The 21,202-nt window shown below is 38.0% G+C and overlaps 1 protein-coding gene, 2 non-coding genes and 1 pseudogene across 4 annotated transcripts; 1 reads left to right on the top strand and 3 right to left on the bottom strand.

Annotated features, from left to right (window-relative positions):
• Positions 1-1,117: 1,117 nt before the first annotated feature.
• On the bottom strand, positions 1,118-4,405 carry LOC139110014 (luciferin 4-monooxygenase-like). 2 transcript variants are annotated; one of them, XM_070669509.1, is made up of 9 exons: positions 4,032-4,405; positions 3,603-3,760; positions 3,330-3,461; positions 3,046-3,253; positions 2,442-2,935; positions 2,133-2,310; positions 1,793-2,014; positions 1,460-1,689; positions 1,118-1,342 (listed from the first exon to the last, which is right to left on the bottom strand). In XM_070669509.1, the coding sequence occupies exons 2-9, from the start codon at positions 3,636-3,638 to the stop codon at positions 1,193-1,195; spliced, it is 1,650 nt and encodes a 549-aa protein (XP_070525610.1). In that variant the 5' UTR covers positions 3,639-3,760; positions 4,032-4,405; the 3' UTR covers positions 1,118-1,192. The 2 variants fall into 2 exon arrangements, with proteins under 2 accessions (XP_070525610.1, XP_070525609.1); XM_070669508.1 differs by having other exon boundaries at positions 3,603-4,405.
• A 204-nt stretch (positions 4,406-4,609) lies between these two features.
• Positions 4,610-11,386, bottom strand: LOC139110225 (luciferin 4-monooxygenase-like; annotated as a pseudogene).
• Positions 11,387-12,211: 825 nt separating this feature from the next.
• On the top strand, positions 12,212-12,330 carry LOC139110275 (5S ribosomal RNA). Its single transcript, XR_011546964.1, has one exon. It is a non-coding gene; the product is annotated as a 5S ribosomal RNA (ribosomal RNA).
• A 62-nt stretch (positions 12,331-12,392) lies between these two features.
• Positions 12,393-12,511, bottom strand: LOC139110274 (5S ribosomal RNA). The gene has a single exon (XR_011546963.1). It is a non-coding gene; the product is annotated as a 5S ribosomal RNA (ribosomal RNA).
• Between the last annotated feature and the right edge of the window lie 8,691 nt (positions 12,512-21,202).

Genomic DNA, 21,202 nt, shown 5'->3' with positions numbered 1-21,202 from the left:
TTCCATTAAAATATGAGAAGTATCCCTTTCCATCTGCACGGATAATTGCAAAAGAAACATTAATATTAAAAATTACTTCCTTTAACTTCGTTTGAACGTATTACGTTTGATTCAGTTTCGATGCTCGTTGCAATTCAAACATCTTTAAAAAGAAAGAAAAAAAAAAATCGTCACATATTAATAATCCGCTGTGACTCAGTAATATTGTCAAAAATTAGATAAAAAGGAGTATACTGTGCACGCGCGGTAGAAAGGCTGAAAGAGAGATGGCAAATCTCCATCTCCCGGCTCTCAAATAATAAATATGCATGCCGCCGAGAGGCATTAGCGAAAAGTAACTCTTTCCTTTAGAAAAATGCAAAAACATGCACGGCGCATCTAACCAAGAAAGTATTGTTGTTCTGCTTTTATATTCACTTGTAAGATACCCGGTCCAAACTCTTAAGATTAATGAAAAAGAAAATTAATAAATCTGCTTTTAGGAACAGTGATAATTCATGATAGGCCATCGAATATTATTGATGGTTACATCCGTTTAGATAGTACATTGACAATTGAATGCGATAATGAATATGTATATGCTGATAGAATAGAAAGAAAAAATTGCCCGTCAAGAAGTATGATAAATTTGTTATCACATTTAAATCTTTAGATATCGAAATTTCAAGTATTTATATCTGATATAATTTGGGAAGTTGACACTTTGTTAAAAAAAAAAAAAAACAAAAAGACACTTTAAGCTAATAATATGTAATAATTTTGTAGGTTTTATTACTTTAAATGCAAGAGTAGATAAACATATGTATTAAATATTGTAATTAAATTTTAGAATAATTCCGATAATGATAATAACGTGTCTAATATAAATGTATGTCACCGAATATATGTTTATCAAAATATTTCGAATTATCATTAGGTAACCTGATATTATATTTTTGATGGAGAAACAATTGGGTAAACAGATATAATTAGATGATTAGAATTACAGAATATGAATTCAGATATTCAATGATTTACGTTTCAAAAATATGATTCAGCAGATATAATTATTTATTGATTGATATATCCGCAGTTACAAATCTAGGCACTTGTATGCAAAAATAATACACTTGCTTAATTTAATTTTTATTAATGCCGTCAATTTATTTTAAGAAATAATATAGAGTAAAGTACATAAATAACTTAATACAACTTAATTCGCAAATCTATTTTGTAACTGTTTCTTCTTAATTTTGCCGGTAATTGTTTTCGGAAGTTCGTCTATAAATCTGACACCACCCCGAAGTCTGCAATGATCCGGTAGATTCTTTTCCACTAAACTGATAAGTTCTTGCTCCGTTACCTGTAAATAAATTGATTTAAAAAAATATATAACAATCACTGGTATTAATTAAAAAATAAAATATTTTTTATCGAATACTTTATTCAATACAATTGCGAAAATAATCGTAATACCCACCGTTTTACCTGGCATCACAGAGATAACCGCCATTGGTTGTTGCTCATCGATTTCATGAGGTATTCCTATTACAGCCGCTTGTAATACCGCGGGATGAGTTTGTAAAACGCTCTCGATTTCTGCGGGCGAGACATTGATTGCTCTAAAAAGAATGAAATCTGATATTCTACCAACGATAAAAAGTTCACCGTCATCGTCGTAATATCCCAAGTCGCCGCTGCGTAGCCATCCTGAAACAATTTTGCCGATTTATAGCCTTCATTACATCACGCGTTTTATATCTTGCCTAAATGTTCGTAATGATAATTGAAAATTCAGAATTGAGTCACGTACCATCGGAGTCGAAAGCTTGCTTAGTTGCCTCAGAGTTTTTATAGTAGCCGTTCATTACAAAAGGCATTTTGACACGTACTTCTCCAATTTTATTAGCTCCTAAGACTTTTTCGGTTTCCGTATCAGCCACTTTTATTTGAGCATTGTACAAGGGATAACCCACAGATCCTGGCTTGCAATATTTATTCTGACCGGTGACTTCACCTCCTGCGTCGGTAGATCCTAGTACAAAGTATTTCTTAAATGTTTGATTGATATTTGAAATTCTAAGGTGACTAAGTCAGAAATAAAATTAATTTTGATTAAATTATTATTTAAAAAATTCAATTTTATAACTTACCATATCCGTTATTAATTAAAACATTTGGTAATTTTGTTCTCAACGCTTTTTGATATTCTTTTGGAAACATAGAGCCGCTAGTAATAATGTACTTTAATGACGCCAATGGATACTTTTCTAATATATTCGTCTTAACCATCTGAATTAAAATGAATGGATCGGTAGCAAACCACGCTATCTGAAAGTAATTATTAAATAGAATATTAATTATATATTATACCTTTTTGTGCTTTAATTTCAAATTTTTATATTATTAAATTTTACTTGAAATTATTTATAAGAATTATTATTTTTTTTTTCTTTTTTTACTTGATATTTTTCGATCAGCTGGCAATACAAAATACTCATGTCATCTTCAGTCGCACAGTCCGGTGCAACAATTCGTGTCGAACGTGCTAAAATAGCTTTAAACGCGAGCATAACGCCGTACTGCCAACGTATCGTCGGTGTAAACATAGAAATGACATCTTTCATGTCGTTAACTTTCGGAGCGGGCAAACGGTTGTGCATAGACGAGTGAGAAATCTCAGTAGCCTTCGGCATACCCGTAGTTCCCGAAGAAAGCACAATGAGGCCAACTTCGTCCGGGTGACCAATCGGGGTACATTTAAATTCATCGATTTCGCTTCTGTCGTGATTCCTTAGGATATTATCCAACGATACATATCCATCTAGAGAACCGAGAACCACTATTTTCACATCCATTTTTAACTCGTTCGCTGCTTCTGTTAAACTCGCGGCCGATAACGGAATCGTAAAGATTATTGTTGGCGACATTAAAGAGAGATAATATCGTGCAGTCACTGAAACACGAATAGGTTTTTTTTTTTTTCGTACACTGTCACTTTTTAGCACGCATAATTTTTTAAATTATAACTGGAATAACGGTGGTAAGCAAAAATGCAATGCGTACTTAAAGAGAGCTCGTGATCCCACGTATTACACTTGGCGTTTAAATACATGATGCCCAGCAATACTATCATTGCGTCTAGATTATTGTCGGTACAAAGACCGATTATGTCACCTGGCTTTACGCCTTGCTTCTTCAACCAAAGCGCACATTTAATACTGCGCTCACTCATTTCGGCATAGGTGTTTCGTTGGCCCGTAAAAGCATCTATCTGTAATCGAATGAATTACATGATAATAATTTATAATCACGAGTTTCATCCTGTGGGATATTAAATTAAACGGAACCTGGCCAATCAAATCGGGCTTGCTTTTTAAGGTCTGCAGCATCGTCTCAGCTATGTTGATAGGTTCCCTATGAATTGGATACTCTGGTCCCACTAAGATGTCATTTTTTATTTTACTCTTTAACTTTGGTTCCTTTATAATACAAAATTTTTTTTTAGAAAATTTGTTAAGGTATTTAGTTTAGGTATTTTAATGATTTTTTATTTTATCGTAAAATTAGTTAGATAATTCAGATTCACAGATAGAAATGTATAAAGTTATTGTTATAAATACCTTGCTTTTATCGATTAATTCGTTTAACTCGCGCATTTTTATATATTTTATGGCAATTGTCACGATACGACGTTCTCTTCGTGACGGCCAAACAAGTACTGAAGAAAACTAGCTTACGTGCTTCCTTTAATATCTCGTTTTTATTGTTATCTTCCCCACTTACATATGCCGGAAAGAATAATGCTTGTATCAGTTTTCGAGTTCATAGATATCAGTACAAAGGAAATTACATAATATACATATACATACATATAATACGTATAAAATAAAACCCGATAATTTAATATTTTTTTATTTATACCATTGTATTATATATGTATATATGTTTGCAAGCACGGCCAAAAGTGAATTATCAATTATTTAGCGTAATTATTGCAATTATTGTAAAACGCGAAGGGCATAAAATAACAATTACTATAATTGCACTACCTTTACATGCGAGGCAAGCAAAGTTGCGCGAACGTTTTATTTGCTTTACGGTGGGTATGTTTAGTTCGGCCGCGCTCTTTTCACTCGGCAAGAAGAATACTCGTAAGTTAAATGCACAAGGGTCAAAAAGAAGCGCGCCGGGATAATTTCATTCTCTCGCGCAATCGCCAGCTTTTAAAATTAAATTGGTTCAGCGCACTTGCACCGGCTCCGGATTAAATAAGTCGGATTTAATTAAGTTATTGTGCGGAACTAAAACAGCCGTGAAATAAGCTTCACATTACACAGTCGACCGTGATTAAGAGCGGGATGATTACTGATATCCATTGCAGAAAGAACGCGCGCGTTCCTCTTCGCGGGAAGAAAATCGTACGGTCGATCTTCTTTAAGATAAATTTATCGTTTGCAAGTGACGGGTGAGGAATGGATGGAGCCAACGCAGGGAAATCGAGAGGATTTTTGCAGACGCTGCGAGAACGTAAAATTCATCGAGACATTATCACACGCGCAAAAAAATTCATCAGAAAAGAATCAAGTTGCGAAAGATTCACTGACAGATTCAATACCGTGCTAAATTATTTTAATTGTTTTTTTTTTATGAAACTGTTTAGTTTGTTTATCTATATATTAGATACATTACAGGAAGAGAACGTAATAATTCCGAATTAAAAATAATAAAAACTACGTCAACTGCGTTAATCGAGAAAAATTGCGGTTACGAGTACGAGAAATAACGTTTCACAACAGCTAGTGTTATTGTACAGATATCGCGCCTTCTTGGATGGAGAACTCTTATAAAATAGAATTTATATCATTGAGATTTTATTGGTATAATTATTAATACTAGCGCTATCTGCCAATAATAATAAAGATAAGAGTAAAATATATATATAAAAATATATATATAAAAAAAGAGGAAAACCATAAAATGCAATAGATAGCAATAGAAAAATATCGATGAAAAGATATACTGTTTTGTTTTAAAGTTAAAAGTACGATAAAAATTCTTAATCAAAATTGAATTTCTAATTTTCATGGAATTCTATCTTAACCGGGTTTTATTGATCTACCAGTGAGTCTGATGTGCAATTTTGCGCATCGTCAATATAAATATTCAGAGATCTTAATTTATATTTTCCACATCGGGTGAAATGTCATTCGAGATAAGACGTCTATCGAGGCATTGGAAACGACATTTGTCAATGTTGTCAGAACGGACACTAGTAGCTCGCAAATGCAGTAGAAAAATTTCACAACCGCGCGTGGCTGCGATAAATTACCGTAGCGTCGAATCGGCGCGATGTATGCGGCGGGCGCCCAAATGCAACTCCGTTTCGATAAGCGTATTTTTATCGCTCGCTACAAATGCATTTTGCAAACCGCCAAACGGGAATTCCTGCGACCTCGTAAATTTATTGTACCGCCGAACAAAAATTTTCGTATAATTCGACGCGAACCGTACCTCTTGCGAGCGGGCTGTATTTCAAGATTTAAATAGTTACGCGAGAGAATTTACATGAATGCTCGCTGATAATTATAATTTCATTGTAATAATATAAATAGAGCTGCACATAAAATCGCACAATGGGAGGAACTCTCGGAAAACTCGGTTACGTCCGCGGGCAAAAGCGCAGTGCTGATAAAAATAATTGAAGTGATATTTGCGTCAGTGGAATCATTGTCATAATACATCCTCGTTTTTCTCCGGTACATACCGCCGTTCAGAATTGAGGATAACGTATTGATTTGCGCGGAGGAAACTCATCCGGAATGCACGAACATCGGAGAACTGATTCTCGATAGATTGAGGAATAAGCCGGATTTTGTCGGACTGGTACCCGTCATATGAAAATTTTATAATTGATTAGACTCCATTGCGTTCATAGTTTTAAGTAAGCTTCAATTAAAATTATTCATTTTAATCAAACAAACTCGGAAATGACAAAGTGACAGAAAAAATTAAATAAAATAAAAATATTAAGCGCGATGGGAAAGCACGATAATCAAAAGAGCGATAAAATTGGCATACGTGTTAACCTAATCTCACCACATCGATACTTACGCACTAATATTCGCAAGTTTATATATTTCCGCAGTAACATGCCCGCAAGATAACAAAGTATCGAAAAGTACATTATTTTTTTTTACATAATTGTATTTGTCATTATACCTACTGGCTATATCTGAATATTAATTACGAAACTAAATTTTGTAATTAGCAAAAATACGCTCGTTAATGTAATTCAAAAAATATGCATATCGTAAAAATATTTGTTTCCAGTATTCGCGAGGTGCTACTTATTTTTAATATTTATAATAAATTTCCCTTTTTTAAATCAACCGAACAAACATACAATTTTTTTTTTTTTTTAATAATTAATTGTAGTACACTGAAATTTTTTAAGAACTCGTTAGTACTGCGGTCGTATTCATTTACTGTGCTCGTATATTAAGATAAATTACTTATGTTTTATTTCGTTCTGTCTCTTTTGCTGGAAGCAATCGGGGCGAATATACTTTACTACGGCATTCTGCGCAGAGCTCCTCTTGATTCTATCAGATTTCTCTTTTTAATGCTTGTACCAAGCTACATCATAGTACTCAAACAAACAACGTACGTAATAAGGACGGCATAACATGAATGTCTTGCGACGAGAAAATCCGATCCCAACAATGACAAGCGAAGTTGACGAGTAAGACTCGTTCGGAAAAATATCTTGGGTTTCGTTTTAACGTTTCCACGAGAAGATGTAAGATTATAACGAAAATTTTTGTCTGGTGATGTCTCGGTGCGCGTTTTATACTATTTACTTGACTTTCACGATAACGAGTAATAAAATTAACTATTAAGCCACTCTGAGATCTTATTTTATTTGCTATTTCTATAACAGCTCTTTATTATATGCATGAGTTAGGAGTCAATTTATGGAGTCGGTTTCACGGAAAATCATTTATTTCTATTGAAATCGTTCATCTGATATCGCTTTATTAATTAGTTTTATTATAAATTTATACGTAGCGATACGTGTTCTAATGTATCGTGATACTATCGTGCTATCATATTTCACCGATAATCACCTAACAAATACGCATGACCGCGGTTACGCGATAAAATGGCACACTGCTGTATAAATTTTGTAAAAGATGATTCTCTACAACACATTGGTTGTATCAAATTACTTTATTATTCGAAAATAACGTACATGTCATATTTTTACATTATACGATATGGTGTATTATACATTATCGTACACAGAAAATGTTTACAGAGACCAAACGATAAATAATTGTAACGCTATAAAATCATAAATGCCGTAATCGGTGTTTGGGATACGGCAATAATCGCGATGTTATTTCAATTCGATCGTTCGCCGCGTAATTCTTGGCGATCTGCTTGAGCTCCTTCTTAGCGATCTTGCCCGTGGCCGTGCGAGGCAGCCTCTGCATGAATTTAACTCCCGCATGCAACCTGCAGTACCACGGCATGTTCTGCTCCACCAAGTCGGTTATGTCGAGTTCCGTCGCCTGAAATTTACGTGAGGAATTGTAATGTAACGTATGTAGGGCAAGGCGGTGAAACTTAGGGCCTGCAGTAAATTGAGGCTGCACACACACGCAAAAGCAAATCGAACCTTGTTTAAATAAAATTAAGAAAAATAAATCAGTAATTTATTAATAAATAATTCTGCAAATCTAAGATAATCTCGCGCGGTGAATAGATAGGAATAGAAACAATCGGCAAATATTTAATAAACATATATGGTTCATCTCGTGGCTGTCTAGCAAAACTATTTCATTACGAGCTAATAACGAGTTAGAAAAATTAGATATCTAGCCGTTTCTCGCCGTAAAAAACAAGACAGATTTTGTTTTTTTTTTTTTTTAATACTTTCTTATAATTTATCGCTAGTACCAAGCTAGTCACAAGTTAAGAAATATATTTAATCTGCGCGATCTAACCATCAGCTGCAAAATCAGATTAGTTAGATAAATTTCCACTCGGACAGTACTGGAAAAAAAAATCCTTTTTAATTTATTAAATTTTATTTTATTTAGAATTTAAATTATTTAATATATAATTAATTAAGCTAAATTAATTTTCAGCGATTTAAGTTCAAATGTATACATGTATATATTAACTGAAACGCTTTTTATTCCTTGAAATGTAATTTCAACATATTTATATTAATTATATTTATATTAATTTCTCTAAAATAATTACGGAAATAAAAAAATAACGCGAAGATTTCGTTCGCGGTGGGTGGGTAGAAATATCTATAGAGTTGTTAAATACATATAATATTAATCGAATGAACCTATTTCTGTTTCAGATTATGATCCAGAGAAGTGAATGCGCTCTTTCGTCGCCGACGTCAGTAAAAGAACGAACTGCAGCCGGTTCGTCGAATCGTTTCTCGGGGGTGCCGTTTAGTTCTATCGCGCGAAATGTATTTTAATCGACAAGTGTTTTAATTAGCATCTCGCGATTAAATTCACCCGGTGGCGGTTTTCGCGAGTGCCGCGAGTGTCCGTGGAAGGATGACTCGGCTCGACACCCCCACTGAGAGGAGGAGGAGGCCTTGGAGAGGCATCCTGCATCAGCGGGGCAACCCTCACGGTAAGCATCATTTTTATATTTAAAATTAATAGTTTTGTGGAATTTATCAGAATTGTCTAGTGGCTTCAATGTTAATTAAAAAGTAATAGAAAGTTTAAAAATTAATAGACTGGAAAGTTTTGGACTTTAAAATGGTTTAATCGCTTTAAAATCTTGTTTAGGCAGTAAATAACTTTGTTCATAATTGTTGACTTGAGAAACTAATTAGAAGCGCGTAAATATATTTTTTTCTATTTCATTTTTTTTTTCTTTTTTTTTTTTGCAATAAATATTATTTCGAATAACATCTCTACAATTTAATATTTTTGTTTGTCTGTTACAGGAAGTCGAAACTCCGCTGCTGCTCATTGATCTGTAAGTTTGTCACTTTTTACATTACTATTAACACATATTAAAATTGCGATAAAAAATAAAATAATAAAATACATTTCCACCGCGTAAAATAAAATAAAGTAAAATATTATTCATAAAAGAAAGCTTCGCATAACTTGCGTTTACTGAATCTGGCAAAAACCAAAACCCGCGTCTTTTTCTCGCGTGTATTACGTACGGTACTTTAAATGAAAACATTTGCTGGCACTAGGTAGTTAATTATTAGTCGGTATTTAAACGAGATGATTGCGACAACGAGTCACAGGTTTCATCGTCTCGCTAAGTCCCGCGACCTATCGTAACTCAGTATAACATCGGTGTGCGGCAAAAGTTTCGCCAGAGTCTGCTGCAGCTCCCCCCGGAAATGCGCGCCACCGAACAAAAGGATTTTCAATGTTGATAGTCGGTACTTGCTTAATATGCCGAACTTTACCAGTCGAATGGGGAAGCAGGAATCGCATCTAAACCAGGATACCTGAATGCAAAACGACGCCGTTAAACTCGAACGCTCCCGCGGTATTACCTGCACGAGGCAATAAATCACGCGGTACAACTATCACGCCCGTTTGTAGATGCGCCTCAATTCGAGCCCGTGTTATCCTTTAGCAAATTCGCCGCGCGACATAAATTAACATAAATTAACGCGAACGCGCGAGGGTAATATCGCGTGCGAAATACTCCCCGTTGCAAGAGTATCCCCGAACGAAAATAATAACGTGGACGGCTACGTGATGAAAAGTGCATGGTAAATCAGGTGATATTGCCAAATATTAAATTTTATCTCCATCACATACCCGTGTAATTAATTTCCGGCGCCGAGCTCGCGCGCGTCACTGAAAGAATGCTTTATAAAACGTTTTAAATATATCGGCACATCTCGTTGAGCGGATCGTTCGTTAAAAGCGCGGACTAAATCGCGGATATTTATGTCTACGCGCGGCCGATTTATTAATATTTGATTATCAGCCGGCGATAGAGGAAACAGTTTGTCGTTAATATTCAATCATCCAACAAACGTCTCGCCACTTACCTCGTATTCCCCGATGAATTTACATATCTCGTCGTCGTCGTCTTCGTAATCCGGGGTTATAACCCTTCTTGAGCAATCTAGAATAGCCTTGATAATAATGAATAGACCGCAATACCAACGCATAGTAGGCGTCCACATGGACACGTGTCCTCGGAGATCGTGTATCTCGACGTGAGCCATATAATTGATCGTGAACGCGTGGCTGATTTCGGTGCCTTTCGGGAGGCCGCTGGTACGAGCATGCGATCGTGGGCGACGTGATCGAGATTGGTCAGCCTCGTGCACTCAAATTTGTCGACCTCCGCGACGTCCTGAGAACGCAATACGCTGGTTAGCGAGGCGTCCTCGAATCCTTCTAGCTCGCCGAACACCACCCACTAGCTTAGTATTTAGATTGTTCTCCTCGACAACCTGCGCCAGACAGTTGGCGGACTCCGACGTTCACGAATACTATTTTCGGTCTCGTCAGCAACGGAAAATAACGCGCGGTAGCTAAAACGAAGAAGGCATACTCGTAAATATTTTTTCATATATTGGAAATTTGATAACTACGTTTGTTACATCCGCACGAATTGCGACAACGTGGATTCGCGGCGAAGACAAAATTAGAAAAGTAATTTCGCAATAAATCTTTTTTTTTTTCGTGATTTCGCGTTAAAAAAAAATCCTCTTTCCAACAAAAAAAAGAAAGAAAAAATAGAATCCTTTGTAATGACGTAGCTCTCTCGATGCGTAGAAATCTGATTTTGTTCGGTGGTTTAATACTCGACGCGAAAAAAAAAAAAAAAGAACCCGAGAACAAGCTAGAAAGGGAGGAAAGTAACGTACTTGGGGAAAGTTCGTTGTCCCAAGGATTGCTAATGGCACCGACGTAGAGTGCTGCTAGCAGCGGTATGTATGATTCCAAGTGATTGTGAGTGCAAATGCCGATTATGTCGCCCGGCTGAACAGCTTGCTCTCTCAGCCACAGCGCGCATTTCACGCTTTTCTCCGTCATTTCTGTGAAAGTGGTTTCCGTCCCGGTAACCGCCTTCACCTACGGGATTACGATCGAACGAGCGAGAGTTAAATGGCGAATCATGGCGAAATTTATATTGAAATCGATTCGACGATGTCTCTATCGACACCTATTCGCGGAAATCGACCGTGTCTACTTACTTGAGCGACGTACTCCGGCCTGCTTCGCATCTTCTCTAATACTAACGCACCCACGTTTCTGCATTCTCTCTGAATCGGTATTTCTTTGTCAATTACAATATTGTTCTTTATCCGGAATGTCAGACTGTTCTGAAAAAATGACGAATGCGTGAGTCGAGGATTATTTTTAGTCAGATACGTATTTTAAATGTCGTGAGTACTGATTGCGAATTTAAATAAATCTACGCGATAAATTAGATTCGTCTTCGCAGTATTTTTGCTTATAAATTGTAACAAGATTACTAGTTAAAAAAAAAAATTATCATAGCTGTACATTTTTTTTTTGACAAGAGATTCGTTCGTCTAGTTTATCATTGTAGAAATTTAATAATTAACACACTTAAAAAAAAGTTAAGAGCGTAAAGCTTTGGAAAATTGACTGCAAACTGTGTTCTCTCGATCAATAGTTAATTATCTAACAAGCTGTCGGCTTAAAATAATTTTAAGACAGATGTAAAAAATTTTATTGCAAAATTATTTGAAAAATTGAGACTTATGTTTAATTTATGAAAATGTTAAAAAGAATCAAGTACGGAATACTAGCTTTAAACATATTTATAATAATTCTATCCACTCATTATTTCGGCATAGTTTATTATTACACTGAACAACATCGGAGAGCTAATTGGACAGTGCTAGTCGGTTTCGCTAAGTTCTAACCAATTTATGAATGCGGCAGCGTGACACGAGAGTGCACTATTCGGCCACCGACTCAAGGTGGAGGAGAATGTCCCTGTTTCTCAAACTTTCCTTTGGTATTGACGATCTCAATGTTCTCGCTTCAGCCTGTCGTTGCCCTCCTGCCGGTTTTCGTCCATTTACGACATTAATATTTAACTATTTCCAATCTCAAGATTATCGAGACCATATTTCTGCTCATATATACATACACATGCATTATAATTTTTATTATATGTATACATGTGTGTAGGTATTATACTTAGTATTAAGATATATCTTTCAGACAACGTCCATTCCACGTTGAAAACGCCAGTTCTCGTCCGATCACTGAAGCTAAGCAGCGTTGGGCACGGTCAGTACTTGGATGGGTGACCGCTTGGGAACACCGTGTGATGTTGTCTTTTTTTTTTTTTGCCTTATTGTTAAAATTATTAAAAAGTTATTCAACAATAAGGCAAAAAAGAGACAACATCACACGGTGTTCCCAAGCGGTCACCCATCCAAGTACTGACCGTGCCCAACGCTGCTTAGCTTCAGTGATCGGACGAGAACTGGCGTTTTCAACGTGGAATGGACGTTGTCTGAAAGATATATCTTAATACTAAGCATAATACCTACACACATGTATACATATAATATTTATACGTATATGTATGTTACATTTTTTTTTTTTTTTCTTAAATTCTGTCCCCTGAAAAATTACTTTAGATCATTTTCAAACGGCGCGAGCGGCAAAGCAAACTATCGAGGCGGGTTCAAATTGAATTCGAGTATTGGATAGTACATGGTGCGACATGAAAGCAAGGCATGGGGAGGTAGGTAGAGACTCGCGCGAGGCACCAGTCCGTCGGACTATCGGTGTTTCCCGAAGAAGTCCTCGGGGGAAATCTAGGATTTCCCTCCGATCAGATGCGTTTCCGCCCGATAGTTGACCCACCTTAGAACTACGGCTTGCTGACGGCCATGGAATTGCTTCCGTCCCTCTTCCCCCCGTCGCCGTTATCGATACGCAGCCCCTTTCGATACGCTTACGCGGTCCGTAATTATGGTCCTTGCGTATCCCGCGGCCATCCAAGTTGGTCCGTGTCCCGCTCGGAACCCATGCAATAGGGCGGAATTCAATTCGAGGCCGTTAATCGTCGCGACACGCTTCGTTCGACACAAGCATGTTCGAATGTTTACACGACAACGCGACGCGGGCATCGACAGCTAATTAGACGAGGATGTACTTAGGCCGCGCTGTTAATTCGATAATTCATGCCGTTGAAAATAGACGCCGTATCGCGCCAACATCTATCTAATCAATATCCGCAGGGTCTCCTCCGTGAGACGGCAATCGTACGATCTTGTTATCGACGAGATAAACCACAGAATGAAATTTACGAAAGAAAGAAAACGAAACGACGTACACAAGCAAATATATGATTAGAATAAATTGCCGTTATTTTAATACAGAATAATTTAAAGTAAATTAAAGAATTGTTAGCATTTTTTTATCTAAATATTTTAAACATATTATACGTTATTTAAATATTTTTCAGTTTCACTAAATCATTCTGTATTCAGGCTTTGTGATTTTTATTGATATTTATATGATTTTATACATATAATATCTGAGCGTACTGCGCGATATTTTTAATATGTAAAGTGCAAACAGTTTTGATCTGAAAGAAACGAAACGACGGGAAATAAAAGTCTTCGTGCCACTTCTGCGACCGGTTTATAGTCTCGTCGCCCGATCAAAATGTTTTCTAAACTTTGAATTCGCGCGATTCAATTTGCTAAGTAACCGGATTTAGAGTGACGCGTAAATAAAAAAAAAAAAAAAAAAACTTCCGTCGAAAAAGTTAGAATGTGTTAATACTTCTCTGGTGTCAGAATTTGCGAATGAAACGACGCTACTTCTCGACGTCGTCCATCTCTTCATTCGCTTCGGACACCGTTCCTCGTAAACTGCTCTCATTAACTTTAATTTCGACTGACTTTGTGCATAAATCTAAGAATTCAATCTGCGACTGATAACAGTCGTCGGTGGCCAGAGATAAAACTGACGGTCGGTCGCGTATCGCAAAAAAATCTAATAGCAATCGCGTACGCGACGATTTACTATTCTGCGTGATTCGAGCGGCGTATCACTTTTTAAAGAGACACCGAAGCGTTTCGTTTTGCCCATCGCGTTGTATTTCTCGCGTACGCGCCGTTCCACCGCGATTGCGTCGCGTATCGAGTCAAACGGAAAAGGAAACGTTTAATTATGAATACTAATTAAAGGTTTGAGCTGCCAAGTATCGTCGACCGAGTAAAGAGAGGGTAATTTCCCTGTGGGCGAGCAATCAGCAAGTAGCTATAATTTGATCGTTTCCTTGATTACACGAGTGCCTTGTCTCGTCGAGTTACCTATTTCGTTTCTCGGTCTTTTCACGGCTGTGCTAGCGCCGTCCACTTTGTCGGCAAGCAAAATGCTCCCGAGCAGCATAAATCGAATTATAGGCTGCAACGAGCAATCGATACAACGGGAAACACTGTCGACAATGAAACAAGTCACGATATATGTATACGTACGAAATCCCGCTTGCATGTGCATGTCGCGTACTTTCGATCGTGAAGATTATACGATAGATTATTTAAGGAATAAACATTTTTTTTTTTTTTTAAGAAACGCTGTAGGTAATAAAAAAAATAGCGTCCTAACTTTTAAACGAAATAAATGATAATTAAATAGACGAATCGCCGGTATCTATCAACTTATCTTAATCTCAAATCGTTATAGTTGATTTTATTACGTCCAGCTCGGTTTGAATAATTTGCAACATGCTAAGTGACTTTTATCGATTCCGTTATCATCGTTGGATAGATAAAGACGTTACGAGTTAGTTAGCGGGGTCGACTTAATGACGGTGGCGGGCCAACTTTTCTAGTTCATCTGGGGAATCCGGCTCGTTTCGATGTATATCAACTGGGGAGTTACGTTATGAGCGAGCCGGGGGAGTGGCAAGTCGTTAAGTCTCTCGTCCCGTACCGAAATCATGTAATTTCATTTAAACTGCCGGGCGGAGTCAGTTAAGCCAACTAAATTTAAAAGTTCTTTTTCCGTCGCGCCGGACTTTTCGTATATTATACAGCGAGAACGGATGCGCTTGTGCCCCGGGGCGCCGAATTTCTTAATGAAGTTTGCGGGACTTTTAAAGACCTCGGAGGCATTTCCAACTCGGAGATACGACGCGGCCGACCGCTTAACTTTCCTCATTCGCAACGACACGTTATAAATTACGCGGGTAGAGCCGTTTACGCGGGGAGGCCCGCCGAATCTTCCGAACATTTGGAAAACCGCGCTTGAAATAAACGAATCGCGACGGTTCCGGTTGAATTTATCGCACCCGTTCCATTTACGCCACGGCGATGATAACCGTCGCGTCGAGCCTGTTAAATAATTCAATTCACACGCGTCGATAACTTGTAATTTAAATTTAAGGAAAAGCCGAATTTCCAAATACATGCGCGTATATATATATTTTTCCTCGTAAAAATATATTTGGAATTAAAGTAGGAAACGTATTGTGAATCTAAAAACTTTATACTTTGATACGATATAATATGACGGAATAAGAAATGGAAGTAATTTACTGCGAGAGTTTGCGAACAATATTACTTTATTAATCTTATTTCGTGATAACATTAATTACTGCATCGGAGGTCTTCGACGTTCTCATTTCTCCCTTTTCGCTGGCGAGACAAGGCTCAATAAAAGGAGATAGATTTTCCGAAAGAGCGAAGGAAACGGCACCCCTCTCATTTCGCCGGGCGAAACTTTTTTACTTTGTCTCTTCGGTTCGATATAAAGTAGAATATTAACGTCGCGCTGTATTTCAAATAATATTCCGCGAACGTCACCGCATAACTCGCTCCTCCATTCTCGTCTTTCCACTTGTATCGACGTGTTTTTCCTCGCTTTCGCTCTGCTTTTTTCCCCTCCACGCCGTGACTCCATTTAAACGCGGAAATATTCCTTGCCGTTCGAGAATTTCTCTGTATAAAACCAGACCGCCGATCCCCAGCTCTCTTGATCGTGAAACGATGATGAAGTTCGAGGCGATAAACTTCATTTCTCGCCAATATCCCCGTAACGATCGCAGTGGCATCTGATTACATATCGAATGAAATTTTACTCATCTATCATCTTTGTTTCTCGTATTTTACGCGTCGATTTTCCGCGTGTTTGGTCTTCGATCCCGTTCTGCGGAAGCTCTCGTTTCCGAGTTCATGAAACGACGTCTGATGTCATTCTCCCCGAGTAATAACATTTATTCTTTCTTCTATGAACTTTTCCTCTTTGAACATAAAATTTGTGGGGGAAAAGTGAGCTGGATAAAACTCCAAATGCAAACTTTAACGAGAATCGTGAGGTGTCTTTTTATTTTTTTTATTAAATACCGGACATCACAAGGCGCGTGACATTTGCTTTTCGGTTTTTTTTTTCTTTTTTTTGTAATTAAAAAAAAAACCTTTGAAATTAAATTTGATTTTATTTCTAATTAAATTATTTAAATTATTTATAATTTGATTAATTAAATTAAAATAATTTTCAGCGATCAACTACGAATGTATATGTTAATTGAAACGTTTTTTATTCCTTAAATTCATATACTATACCGTGTAGGTAATTTTTATATGCATATACATTAATTATAAAATTTATTTTTAATGATTACGAAAAGTAAAAACAATTGATATAATTGACGAGAATCGCGATGTATCCATCGCGTTACAAATTCGTGGTATCTTAAAATGAATATTCGGAATAATATTCGGCGCAATATTTAAAATAATATTACGTGACGAACTCTGTTTTACGTCGGGCGTGCTCGGGTGCACTCGACCAGGATCGGTCGTACGACTCCGAGCACTGCACGTACGGCTGCGTATCCGTCTTACTTTAGTCTGTCCCCTGCTGCCATCGACGTAGGATCTGCGGAAGATAGGCTCGCGTACAACAGACAGATTGCGGTACAATTCGGGCGTAATATCGTTCTTCTGTCCATCCTCTCCATACATGAAGCACCCGAGATCATTCTCCTTTCCCGTGAGGTAAAATTGTTCCTCGATTAATTATATTTTGTACTCCGAGTCGGTCGCATAACTCTGGAATTTTTCTCGCGAACGCGTTAACCTAGCTAGAAGATGAGAAAGATGCGCGAGCAAATCTCGGGCGTGCTCGGGCCCGCTCGACGAAGATCGGTCGTACGACTCCGAGCACTGCACGTACGGCTGCGTATCCGCCTTACTTTAGTCTGTCCCCTGCTGCCATCGACGTAGGATCTGCGGAAGATAGGCTCGCGTATAACAGACAGATTGCGGTACAATTCGGGCGTAATATCGTTCTCCTGTCCATCCTCTCCGTACATGAAGCACCCGAGATCATTCTCCTTTCCCGTGAGGTGAGTCTGACCTCTCGATTAATTCTATTCCGTTCTCTGCGACGATCGCGTAACCCACGAAAGGTCGTTTCAGGCTCACTTTAATCGTGCTCCGAGCAGCTGATCGACAATTGACTTTGATTCCGTCGGCGGCGATTCCGTCGGGCGCGGAACTTCCGTAACGCGACCGATGGAAATGCCGTTGGTTGTCTTGAAAGTTAATCGTCGTGCAGTTCGGTCGGAGCTCGCTCGGAGCTCACTCGATGTAGGATTTGATCAACGAGAACCGCGACGTATTTACGGTGAGAAGTTCGGAAGGATAAATATTCGCTAGGCATTTTCGCGTGGAACGTAATATCGTTGCGTAGCGGGCAGGCAAGGACAAGGTCAACGGTACAGGCGGCGTACATAACTCGCGCGCTCAGTAATTTTTCATTGCTATACCGGACAAGATGGCTGATTCGGCGTCTACGTTGCGTGAATTTAACGACAACCCTGCGATGTAAGACAATTTCGCGGCGTACGAGACTCGCGCGCAATGTTCACATCACTGCTTCGTGCAAAATGGCCGGATTTACGTAACGAGCTTCGTTAGCGGGTTTTTGTTCGCACTGAATTAATTTTCCGCAACGAATACGTACGGACTAATTATACATTTTTACAGCAAATTAATACTTGATTTGTCGCTAATGAATAAAATCTTTTTTTCTTTCTGTTTCAGATTAGGACGGTTCGTCGATTTTTCTCGGGAGTGCCGTAAAGTAGTGTCGTGCGTTTTTTTCTTTTTTTATTTTTTTTTTTATTTATAATCCGCGGCTTTCGCGAGAGTCCGCGAGTTTCCAGTGCGTGGAGAGATGACTCGTCACGTCCCATCTGGGAGGAGGAGGAGGCCTTGGAGAGGCGTCCTGCGCCAACGGAGCAACCCTCGGGTAAGAATAATTTTTATTTGTACAATATTAATAGTTTTTTTTTTTTGTCGCGATTACTTGGTTATTTTTTTATGGATTACAAGTAATGGAGTTTAGTAATTTATAGTAGAGAAAAATATTTAATTTTACAATAGCTTAATTTCTTTAAAATCTTTCTTTTAATTAATAATAAATAAATTTGATTTAATCATGCAAATTGAAAACTTATTAAAGTCACGCAATAATATTTTTTTTTTTAATATTAAATAATATGTTGAACGCTTTTTCATGAATTTTTTATTTTTATGTTACAGATCATCATCGTATAAACTCCGTTGCTGCGCATCGAAACTGTAAGTTTTTAATTTTTTATAATACTAACACATATTAAAATTGCGAAATAAAATAAAATAATAAAATAAAGTCCCATCGCGTAAAATAAGAAAAACGTAAAATAATATAAAAAAAAGCCTTGCGTAAATCATCTTTAATGAATTTAATTATTTTTAGTTATCAAAAATTGGGTGGGATTAATTACAATACTGTAAAACATTAAGTTTTTCATTAGTTTTAAATTATTAAATAACAGTAAAAAAAAAAACGGCGGTTAGCAACTCTGTTCTTATGCAGAACTCGCTTCTTTATTCGGCTTTCGTCGTATATTTCTCAGTTAGCCAGCTAGGGGGAAAGACAGGGGTATAGAAAGTCATTAATCTGACAGAGCGTGATCATCGGCTATGCGAATGAATTCCTCCCTCGCAGTCACGTTTCGCAATAAACGACAATGCAAACAAACAGCGTTTTACATGGCACATGCTCCAAGTATCAAATTCCCGCTCGACAAGCAATTTACAGAGCACACGAGCCTCTCGTTCGACAGACGAGATCGCTGCATGTTATTATTCTACTCTCGTAGTTCGCCCGGTCTCGGTAGCAGCGACGCCGAAAGTCCGACTATCTAACGCGAATCCCGCATGATAACACGATCGATGGAACGGTTCTTGTCACTCGTACACGCGATATAAAAAAGAAAGGAAAAAAAAAAAGAGAAGGGAGGGGAATGGGCAGGAAACGCGAAAATGAAAAGGGTAAAAAAAATTTTTTTTTTTTTTAACCGGAAGGAAAAGAAGGGAATTCAATCTTCCGGTCGCCTCGTTCCGCTCGATCGTTCCAATCGACGATCCCGTCGTCGGCGACGAAAGTCAGGGCATGCCGCATCGAAAATCCGATCGGTCCGGCCCTTCGGTGCATCCAGCGGCAAGGGCTCGAATCCTTTTCGCAACGGGAATGATATCGGGGGCGCGCGTCAATTTCCTTCGTCGAGAAATGTAGTCAGGAGGAGGGGAGGAAGGGTTTGGTTGCCGTGCATGGCGTGCAACGAGTCCGCGTTGTCGGCTTTGAACTTTCCGCGCGTCGGGGCTTTATCGTTCGACCGGAAGTAATTCCTATGCTAATCCCTCTTTGTCCGCGGAATGGACCGAACGGTAGCTGCGGCGTCTCGATGCTAAACCGGCTCGAGACGCGGATCGAAAATACTGCGAGTGGATCGACGGGAGTGGTTGCAGCCTTCGATTGTCGGCGGATTTTCCTCGTAGGGCTCGAACGGCGGTTTTCATAGGGCGAAACTCGAGATTGAGTAATCTCCTAGAGAGCGCGCAGACGGAAACGAAGAAGGGTCTTGTAAACGTATGAATTTCGATGCAGAAAACGGAGCACGAAGCTTTCGATTAAAATCTATAATATTCTCTTGGAATCGAAGTTGGTATTGTCGCGCTGTGAATTTATCATTCACGTTCCAAAAATTATTTATTAAAGATTACGAGATATAATTTATTTTTGTCGCAATAAAGAAATGTAACTTGGCATTTTAACAAAATTGAATCCTCACATTTCTTGATTAGTTTTTACATAATCCATTTTACATAGTAAAAAAAAAATAACAAGCTGTATCTTTTATTTACAAAGTTTTATTTCATTATTAAAAATTATTTTTTAAATATTTTAGAAGCGCGACAGAAAAAAAAAGAAAAAAATAGTAAATGATACCACATACAGTATAGCTGAAAAAATAAACGAACATGAAACATAGAAATAAAAATGCTTTTTTTAAAATTAATAAAACAAAGACGCGAAATATTCGCGTAGATAAAGTTTGCGTTTTATTTCAAGTTTTTAGCGAGTCACGAACGTGATCTCGTCGATAGTATCCCGCGTTAAGTGAGGTCCTTTGCGGTAAGGTATTTGTATTCGGATGGCTCACGTCGCTCTCTCTGTCTCTCGATTCGTTCGCGATCAAGTCATTTCTGGTACGTAAAATTAGAGGGGACAATTCCAATTTCCGTTGCACCATTTTTCCGGAACGGCGCGGCGTTTCAGGTTCCGTTTCCTCTGTGTTCTTCCAATTTCTCCAAAGAGAAGCGGCAAGCACTAGGGGTGTATACCACCGGCCTGAATAAACCCGATTGAAAAGTCTTTATTCTGGTCCCTTTTGCCTCCCTAATGGTCTGAGAGCAAAGGCTACCGTTGAGAGAAATCATATTTCGCGGAAACACCAAGAGAAATTTCCAGCGCAACCGTTACGTTTCAGTTATTGCTGCATTCGATCCGTTTTTGTTGATTAATAAAGCAGTTAATTAAATGACATTCGACATGCGACGGTACATCCCGTGAAATAATTGCATTTTCTGGAAACTCAAAATGTAACGTCTCTTTGAGATAACAATTCCTTTGCCGTTTATCGAACTTCTGAAACTGTAATATAATTTCTTGAACGCGGCGCGTAAAATTAATTAAGTATAAATCGAGACGCCGCCCGGCGCGGTATTCTAATTAATTTATACAATAATTTACATTCGGAGTGGTGAAATTTGCGCAGTTAAATCTAGTCGAGTGTGATAAATTATATAAACGGCATGTCGTCGTATTGTTCCCACATCGCTTGTTACGTACAG

This window comes from Cardiocondyla obscurior, linkage group LG19 (genome assembly GCF_019399895.1).
Source record: "Cardiocondyla obscurior isolate alpha-2009 linkage group LG19, Cobs3.1, whole genome shotgun sequence".
Lineage (NCBI taxonomy): Eukaryota > Metazoa > Arthropoda > Insecta > Hymenoptera > Formicidae > Cardiocondyla > Cardiocondyla obscurior.
This window is presented reverse-complemented; position numbering and strand designations above follow the sequence as displayed.